The sequence below is a fragment of the Gavialis gangeticus genome, unplaced genomic scaffold, assembly GCF_001723915.1.
Source record: "Gavialis gangeticus isolate Ggan-Ray unplaced genomic scaffold, GavGan_comp1, whole genome shotgun sequence".
NCBI lineage: Eukaryota > Metazoa > Chordata > Crocodylia > Gavialidae > Gavialis > Gavialis gangeticus.
In genome coordinates this window covers 185,987-195,320 of record NW_017729019.1, presented here as the reverse complement: position 1 = coordinate 195,320, position 9,334 = coordinate 185,987, and the positions used below count along the sequence as shown (strand labels likewise).

General features: G+C 48.2%; 1 protein-coding gene across 1 annotated transcript; it reads left to right on the top strand.

Moving 5' to 3' along the window:
* The first annotated feature begins 1,685 nt into the window (after positions 1–1,685).
* CLPS (colipase) lies at positions 1,686–8,215 on the top strand. Its single transcript, XM_019513773.1, has 3 exons — positions 1,686–4,617; positions 5,989–6,111; positions 7,306–8,215. Exons 1-3 carry the CDS (start codon positions 4,534–4,536, stop codon positions 7,435–7,437), a joined length of 339 nt encoding a protein of 112 aa, XP_019369318.1. The 5' UTR covers positions 1,686–4,533; the 3' UTR covers positions 7,438–8,215.
* The last annotated feature ends 1,119 nt before the right edge of the window (positions 8,216–9,334 follow it).

The window sequence follows — 9,334 nt, the reverse complement described above, 5'->3', positions numbered from 1 at the left end:
CGCCGCTCTCTGTCGCCCTTCAGCACCGCGGACAGCGCCGGCGGCACGGAGCCGGAGAGTGGCTGCAGGGGCGGCGGAGGAGTCCCCGGGGCATGCCCTGACCGGCAGCCAGGAGCGCATCTCCACGGGATTGCAACTCCCTGGCCCAGCAGGGAGGGTGTGGTGGGGGGAGGCAGGATCCAAATCCTGAGCTGGAGTAAAGCCACATAGCTCCACTTGGGTTGCACTGTTGGCACCAGTGGGGTGTCTGGTTTGCAATCAGAGGAGCGACTGGGTGCAGCATCCTTCTCGCTGGCTCCCTGCATGGGCCTCCCGGCTGCACTGGCAGTCCCAAGGGGGGGGGGGTCTGTGGATCTTCAGGCTGACCCAGCAGGTGCAAGTGGCACCAGCATTGCTTGGAGAGCGATGGCATTGGCCCCAGTCCTGGATCAGCTCTGCTGGGGGCAACTCTGGGGGAACACAGGCATAAGCAGGACACTGTCATTCATGCAACCTATTCATTTAACTCCCTTCTGAATGTGCCTGGGTGTTGCGTGGTCTGGCTGCCATGTCTGTAGAGGCCTGAGCACAAGGTAGATCCCTGAGCTAGAAGTAAACCAGCCAGCCTAGATACTGGTAGAAGTGTCACTGGGGCAGCACAGAGTTCAGAGCAGGCTAATTTACCCTCTTTAAAGCCCGTGCAGACCTCTGTGTTGGCTCAGCTAGATGGCTACCAGGATTGGAGCTAACTAGTTTGAGTATGTCCATGTTATAATGGAGCCACTGCTGTGATGGAACTGCAGACATACCAGTACTCTTAGCGGTAAAACCAGTTTACCCCTCTGTATACCAACACTCTCACTGTCGCTACCACTGGCAAAGCAGCTCAGTTGTAACTGGGACAGAGAGGGATTTCCTAGTATACAGGGGTTCTCTTGGGAAGATTCTTTTAATCAAGACCTTGGCATTAATTATCAATGGAGAATGTGCTAACCTAAGCTCCTTTGAAATGAAGGACTTCTTTAGTTGCTCAGTGTTAGCTGGCAGGAGATGGTTTGCTCTCTGGCCCTTTTAGTAGGGACGAAGTCACAATACTCTGGAGTTATCTGACACTTGCCTGCTGCTGCCCATCTGTTAGCACTCAGAGGGCAAAGGGCCTGACATGACTGCAATATTATCTTGAGGTGTAATTTGAGCATTGTGCCTCACCTGAGTCTTCTGCACACACACGCATGTCTATTGCTCAAGCTAATAATAGCTTAAGTTTGTGCAGGCCAGCCCAGCAAAGGCCTTGTGCTGAGTTTTGTTAGCCCCTGAACTAGTAATTCAGAAGGCATCTCAGCTATTCTGTGCTACTAGCCCTTCCCCACCCTGCTTCCTCCTTGCAGAGTTCAAGGGGTCTTTTAAAATGTGGCCAGACTCACTGCAGCTAGTTTGAGAAGAGCAACTTCAGCATGGATAACTGGAACCATAGCTGCAATGTGGACAAGCCCTCAAAGGCTTCAGGCCAAAAAAAAGGGCTGCAGACTTGTTAACCATTGTTAGAAGTGGACAGAGTGATAGGAAATGCAAAGCTGCTCTGTTCCCAGATCTGTTTTCCTTTTATCATTTAACTACTGAAATATTTAAAGAGCAAATATATGGAAGAACAGGTGTTGTTTGCTGGTTCCTTCTGGGCATGCAGCCAAGCTGTTATCAGTGACACTGTGGGGCTCTAACAGATGCCTTGCTGGAGTGCAAGGTATAGCTCGAATGGCTGAGAAGAGATGGCAGCTGGAGGTCTGGAAAGCTTTGTCACAGTGCCCTGACTAATTTACAGCTTGGTATTATTAGCCCTTATGCTTTCTTCTTAGCTCATCCCTAGCTGAATTGCAGCTAGGGTGAAGAAGTTGTTACTTTTGGGCCAGGCAATGACCTGTGTATTCATGCTGCTAAGCAGTTGCTCAGTAGGACTAGACTTTGACTCCTGCTGGGTCATCCATAGGACCTTGAACTACTTGTCCCAGAGCACTAACATTCACGTGGATGGTGCTTGTGGACCAAACAGGATGTATAAGACCACACCACACTTGCCGTTCCTATTCCCCTTCAACCTTGCCCCTCCTATAGGACCCCTGAATCAATAACACTGAATACTGATTTCCAGTACAATTCGGTCTCTGTTTAGCAAACTGCCAAGATGACCACACATTTAGCGTGAGCAATTTAACTGCTATAACTCTTAGCTCTCCTGGCCCCATTCCCAGATGTTATTTCACATCTTAGATGATAAGCTCTTCTGGACAGAGACCGATTTCCAGTCTCAGCAGTATGGGGCCTCGTGTGTGACTTTTGCCAGTGCCAATATAAGGTGTAATGAGAAGGGGCACATGGCCAAGCAATGGTTTTAATTGGATCATTTATTCATTTCAGTGGAATCAGCACTGTGTTGGGTCCATCTGGCTACCCAGGATAAATAAGTTTCCTAGATTCCTGTAGCACATCATTTGGCATTGCAGTGGTTCAGTAGATTGGATTTACTGATAGGGGTCTGCAGGGAAAGAAAATTAAGTCCATTTTGTGATTTTTGTTCTTTTAAAAGGAGATCATAAGGGAGAGAGGATTGCCAAGTGCTAAGATCATGGGGCGGGTTGCCAGGAGTTCTGGACTTGTAGACAAGTTGCCTTGCACAGGCCATTTCACATTTATATGCCCCAGGTTCACCTTCTGTGAAGTGCCTCCCAGACCCACAGGAACATATATAAGTGTGGCAGGGGCCTTAGAAGAGAGGTCCTATATAATACCAAAGCAAAATATATTCCACAGCACAAAATTACTCATGCCCTCTTGTTACCCTTGAAGGTGTATTCCTTGACATTGATTAAGTCTCAGAGAAGCATGCTAAAACCAAAAATTGCCTCTGATTTTGGGTGTTCAAGGTGTTGGGCCAGACTTTCAGGGGTGCTATATTCTCCCAGCTCCCACTGATTTCAGCAGTGTTTCCAGTACCTTGGAAAACCAAGTCCTAACTGTTGGACCGTGGAATTTGGGAATGCCTACTTCAAGGGCTACTTCTGAAAATGTTGACCTCTTACCAAGCTCAGGATGGAGTCAGGAGTATAACCCATAGACCCTGACTCCTAGCCCAGTGCTCTTACCACCACAGCTCATTCCCATTTTGGAGGTGGGGACTAACTCCATATCAGCAAAAAGACCTGGAAGCTGGTCTATGATTTCAATGCTGATAAAACCCTGATGGTTGCATTAGCTTGCATAGCTCTTTCCCCAGGTCTGCAGGCTGTGGTGTGAGCATGCCTATTTACTCATGTATATTTGACTTGGCTTACTGAGTTTCTTTCCCATATCAGCTAGGATGAAGGTGGAAGTGTGTAAGATGTAATGCTGCCTCCCAAACGACTTGAAGAATAGAAATCTATGGAGGTTGGGTCTGGGCTGAAACCCCTTCCCTAAACTATTAGTCCAAATTCTGTATTTTTGTAATGGGCTGAATCAACCCCATACTGAATGTGGGTGCTTGAGACTTGCATGCAAAGCATTCCTGCAGTCAGGGAATCTGGGGGATTTCCAAGGAGAGAGAGGCAGGCCGGATTGTAGGTTTAATTTCCTAATCTCTTCGTTAGGAAAGCTTTTTGTGGTAACAAAGAACCACTACAGAAAATGGTCAGTCCATTTGACAGAGATACGAATATCTTCTCATTCTTTTAAGAAAATTTGTCATAAGAAAAAGTTAGCAAATTTCCTTCCAATAGTCAGACATTGCCAGAAGAGAAGGTACTCACTGGAATTCACACTACTGTGATTGCAGTAGTAAATTTTTCTCAGGAAAGGCAACTGAAATCTCTTGCACATCTTCTCGCAGGACGACTCTTCTTTGTGGCCACCAGTGTGTGTTCATGGGATCTCTCTTTGGCTGTGCTGATGGTTCTGGTTCCTTGCCATGACTTTCATTGGTCTTTGCTATAAGAGAAGTGCTGGCTGACCAAAATTTGGTTGAGCGAAATCCTTCCCTTTTTCCTGTGGTTCCTGATCTTGCCGAGAGAGCTCGTGAGATAAGCGTGGCTGTACTAACTAATCTATAGAGACCTTGAGAATGGCCAAGAGGGGTGGAGGGGCTACAGCGCAGATGTGGAACTTCTCAGCCGATTATCTGAAAGGTAAAAGCAAAGAAATGCTTTGATCTTAACCTTTGCATTTATTGATGTTAGTGGGTCTTTGGCTTAATTTAACTAATAGACTTTAAGACCTTGGGTAGTATAATGATGAATTTGCATGGGATTCTATTCACCTTCAATAAGAGCAGTGCCTGAGCAGAAATTGGGGGATCTTTGTTATTCTTATCTGTTTCTGTCTTTAGCTTAAACATTTCACACCATGAGAAAAAACCTTGTTTTTTCCCTAAGCACTTGGCTCTGCAGAGGTATGTGTGTGGATGCAATTGGGAAAGGGCTGGTCATGTGACTAGGGAGACCTGCTTTATATACTTGAATCATCCCTGCACCTTTCTGTCCATGCCCTGAACCCAGCAGAGAGACTCTTGGGTGGTCCTATCACGCCATGGAGAGAACTCTGGTCCTGCTGCTGCTCTCTCTTGCTGTTGCCCAGTCATTTTCTCACCAGCGAGGACTCATCTTCAACTTGGTAAGAAGGGGATCAAGCAATATCTCGATTCAGCCACACAGACTTCACATGGGTCTGTGCCCACTGGCTCTCCAGAGAAGGCAACCCTCTTGGGGTGGATGGGAATTACATGTGTGCTTGGGGGTTTTCAGGATGCAGCTCAGAGTATCCTCCCTCCTTCCCCTTGGTGATTCCATAGTGTAAGAGAAGAAAGATTTATAGAGGCATCTGTAACAGTTCAACATTCAGTTCCAACATATTTGATTTCCTTTTATAGAAATGCCAGTAATATTGGTCCCACTGATTATAGGGTGGCCTCACCAACTAGTGGCTTGATATTTGTAATCTCCTTACAAGACAGAAATATCCTTTGCCCCATTTTCCAGAATGGGAAACTGAGGCCCAAAGAGATTAGCTGCCTGCTTCTCAGAAGTGTTTTGCAATCTTGCTTCCATCAAAGCCAACGAGAGCAGCAAGAGCTCAGCACCTCCAAAAATAAGTGCCTTGGAAGTGTGGTTGCTACTGGCAGGCCCAGAATGGAGATCTCTGGAGTCTCAAACTAGTGTCTGAATCACAAGACCAGCATGGACCAACTCAGGGTTGAGTTGCGATGCAAAAGGTGCCTGAGCCTATCACAACACATACGTGTGAGACAGTCCCTGTAAATCACAGAGAGGGGTCTTGCAGAATTTGAGGCAAGGAGAGGGAAATGTCAGCTTCTCTGGCTAAGATTCAAGAGTGTTGGTTGACATGCAGCCTACTGGGCACGTTTCAGCTGTGAAATGGGATGTAGTATGTGTGAATGGGGCGTGTGTGTGTGTAAAGTGGATGTACTTTTACTATTCAACTCTGCGCTTTCTTCTTAGGAACTTATTCAAGGCCAACTTCTGTGGACTTCACTGGGAGTTTTATTTGAGTCAGTACCAAGGAAGAACTGTAGGATTTGGCCCTTAATGCATGTGGATGGGTTGAAACTCTTTACACTCTGCATGTGCATGAATGTATGCATAGACTGAAGCCCGTGCAGATTGTCTGTCAACCTCCTGATTGGGGGAATTTGTTACAAAATTTCCCCTTATGTACAGAGTACAAGTTTGCTCACCCTTTGGTGGACACGTGGGTCAAGTAGCATTTTGTTGGTCCCTTGACCAGTCCCACTGTGTGAGCCTGGGTGCAAATATATGGACTGCACCAAGACACACTTGTAAGAACCTCTGTAGAGTGGAGTAATCGCACTTCACTCCCTGCAACAGTTATCACTGGAGATGGGTTGCACACTAAGCAGCTAGGACCACTGGATGCTACCTTCAGTAGGAAGAAGTAGGGAGATATGGACCCTCACCCTGGGGTGTTCGGGTCTCTGTATTGGCTCTTGCTGTGCTTTTATTACAGAACAATGGGGAGCTGTGTCTGCAAAGTGCTCAATGCAAAAGCAGCTGTTGTCACAGGACCAGTGGGCTAAGCCTGGCTCGTTGTGCAAACAAAGCCATCGAATTTGAGGATTGTTCCCCAAAGGTACATGGCATTTCCTGAAGTTCTGCTCTTCCACTAGCTCTAGCTTGTGTTCCCTCTAATGTGGTTTTTTCCTCCCCCACTCTTGGCAATGCATAACGTGGCAGAGATCAGGGCATGTGGGCAAATTATGGATAATGGCCTTGGTCAAGGAGCTGGGAGGTTCCAAGCCAAAACACTAGATCACTGGGAGGCCACCCTCTGATAGCCTCTGGGATACTCCTTCCTTGAAGCTGCCCTCAAAACATCCTTGGTGTCTCAACATTTTGCATCCTGCTGTGACTGGATCTTCGAGGCCCATTCAGGAGACCCTTTTCCAGTGACACCTTCTTGCCAAGATAGCTCCACAGCCCTCCCTTCCCCACCAACCACAGCTTCTTCCTCCAGGAAGGCTCTCTCCTAGCCCCACCAGAACTAACCTCCCTGGGGAAGGAGTCCAGAAGCTTTTTCTGGGTCCCGCTTATGCTCCACTCAAACGTTGCCCTGTTATGGGACTTCCTTCAGCTGCACCCATGAGTGGACCCAGATATGAATGATGGTCTACTTCCAGCATCACTGAGAATTTCCTTGTCTAAGGGGTTCTTGGTCTGCATGGAGAAAGGGCAGGAGAAAGGGACCCCACAAACAGGCTCAAGTGTCCATGGAACTGACCCTGCCCTGTTCAAACCTGGGAGTTTTTCAGTTAAAATGATGAGACAACGGCTTCAGCTAAGAGACTAAGGCCCATATCCTGAAAGGTCTTTAGACACCTACATCCTATTGAACTGATGATGAAATCAATAGAAGCGAGGTGCCTAAATAGGAGTTGGATACCCAAATGCATTTGAGAAACTGGGCCCGAGTCCCCTACTTGGCAGTTGGCACTTCCTCATTAAAGTCTCATGTGGAGCAACCAATAGGGAGTGACAGAGACTGTCCTCCGTACCTGTGTCCTGCTACTTCACCGCTATGAGGTGGCTAGTTTCTTGCAGGCATCGTGTCGGCAGCAGCACTCGCATGCAGAGAGGGTGGCAGCTGTCTAGACCGGCTCAGGAGGGCTGCTGCATGCTAGCAGACAGTCAGGAAGAAGGTGGAAAGATGGTTGTTGTAGGAGAAGCGGGCCAGGTTGCCCAGGCATTGCTGGCAGAGTAGAGGGAGCGCTGGGTACACTCCAAGCAATATCCTGTACTGTTACCCTTGCCTTTGTGTCCCTTGCAGAGCCTCTATGGAGTTTACTACAAATGTCCCTGTGAGCAAGGCTTAACCTGTGAGGCTGACAGCAGCCTGGTGGGCTCCATCACCAACACCAACTATGGCACCTGCCAGGATCCACGGAAATCATCCAAGTAAAGCTGGAATCGCCGCAGGGGACCCAGGCTGCACGGTTGTCATCCCCCTCTCCTCTTCCAAGGCACATGCCTAGTATCCATCACCCCTTCCCATGCACATGTGCATCTTCTCCAGCCTACGTCCCATACATACACGATACCTCTTCCTGTACTCCACATGTACCTCTTGCCCCATGACCTGCCTTGTCACCTACATGCAAAACACCCTGCTAAGCACACCTTCACTGAGCTTTCCTGCAGTTACACCTATGCCTCTACATTGACCCACAGATGTCTTTTGAAGGACCTGTGCCCAGCTTCACAAGCCACGCTCTCCTGTGTCACTCTGCTCTGGGTTGTAGCCTTCAAAATACCTTTCTCCTTCTCTGGACTTCAGTATGAGACTAATGCACTCTTGCTTCACTTCTGTCATGGTATCTGTTCTCATCTCTTCAAGACCCAGCGTTTTCTCTCTCCAGTCCCACAACCCCTCAGAAATAACTGCCTGCCTTTTAATGTACTCGTCCTTCAGATGACACTATGAAACGGGCTAGAAAGAGTCGGCTGCCCTGTGCTCCTTCCCAAAGCCAGAAGCAGTGCTGATTTCACCCTGCCTTGACCTTGGCTTCTGAATGATTGCATTGTGGCCTCTCATTGCATGATAGATCACCAGCTGCGCGGTGGGGCTGCTGTGGTTCTTGTTCCCGCAAGTGTCACCCTGCCTGGATCCAGTTGCGAATGGAGAAGGAGGAATTTTATGGCACTTCTGGAATTTCCAGTAAAGACGTGCTTCTCCCATTAGCTACATTGTGAGATCTGGGGTTATTTCATGCTCCAACACACAGGCACAGATTGCACAGGCAGGACAGAGAGAGCCACAGGGTGGTGGCAAGTGTAAACAGAAGAGAGATGTTGGCTGGGAGGATTTCAGAGGTCACAGGAGACTCATGCCTTGGGCAGCACAAGGTGAGAGAATGACTTCCTCCCTCCAGGTGACATTCCCTGCTGTGCTGTGGGCACCTCACTGGTGCAAAAGCCTTCTCTTCCCCTGCACCCAATGAATTTCCCCTTCCAGAGTACTGCTAGCTCCATCACAGCTGTGCAAATGTCTTCCAACCAAGGTGTTACCTAGTTGTGGACTATGTAGGACAGATTGCAGTTTTCTCAGCTTTATTCATTAACTGAAATAATTGACCAGATAGCATTTCTTTTCGTTCCCCAGCCAGACTTCATCTCCCACAAACTACCATGACCATGTAAGTTCTGTAAGGCACTTGCGTCTCCTCCTAAGGGAAGATCATAGACCAGGGGTGGGCAAAATGCAGCCCAGATGCGGACAGGCAAGCCATGCCATCCGGCCCGCGGGACCCCTAAAAAATTTAGAAAATTAATATTTATCGGCCCCTGGCTGCCTGTCGTGTGGCCCTCGAAGGCTTGCCAAAACTCAGTGAGCAGCTCTCTGCCCCAAATAATTGTCCGCCCCATCATAGGCCATCATGGAAGCTGTTTCATCAGGGAGCTCAGTCGACAGGGGAGAATGGGAGCAGGGCTCGGGCAGATGTCAGCCCCACAAGGCACCATGCCAGTGGGTCAGAATGGAGAGAGTTCAGATATGATTTTTTTGCTGCAGCATTTCCTTAACTGTAGGGAGATAAAAATGTTTACTAACCAGCTCTGCTTACCACGTATCCTAATGTATGTCATGAGACTGCTTTCAGGCTGTGTGTATGGAAATGCTATATTTCACATACCACACACACCTTTCCCTTCCAAATCAGTCCTCCGAAATTAGGGTGCATGTTTTAATCGGGGAAAATGAGTTCCTTCACTGGAATAGAAGCATGGAGACACTGCTGCTGAAATGACTGATGCTTCCTTCTAGCCCAGCAGGCAGAGGGAGTGGAGTCCAGTGTTACCCC

Coding starts and splice junctions, on each gene's coding strand:
- CLPS (XM_019513773.1), top strand. CDS start 4,534: ATGGAGAGAACTCTGGTCCTGCTGCTGCTCTCTCTTGCTGTTGCCCAG. Junction 4,618..5,988: donor GAGGACTCATCTTCAACTTG/GTAAGAAGGGGA, acceptor CTTTTATTACAG/AACAATGGGGAGCTGTGTCT. Junction 6,112..7,305: donor TTGAGGATTGTTCCCCAAAG/GTACATGGCATT, acceptor TGTCCCTTGCAG/AGCCTCTATGGAGTTTACTA.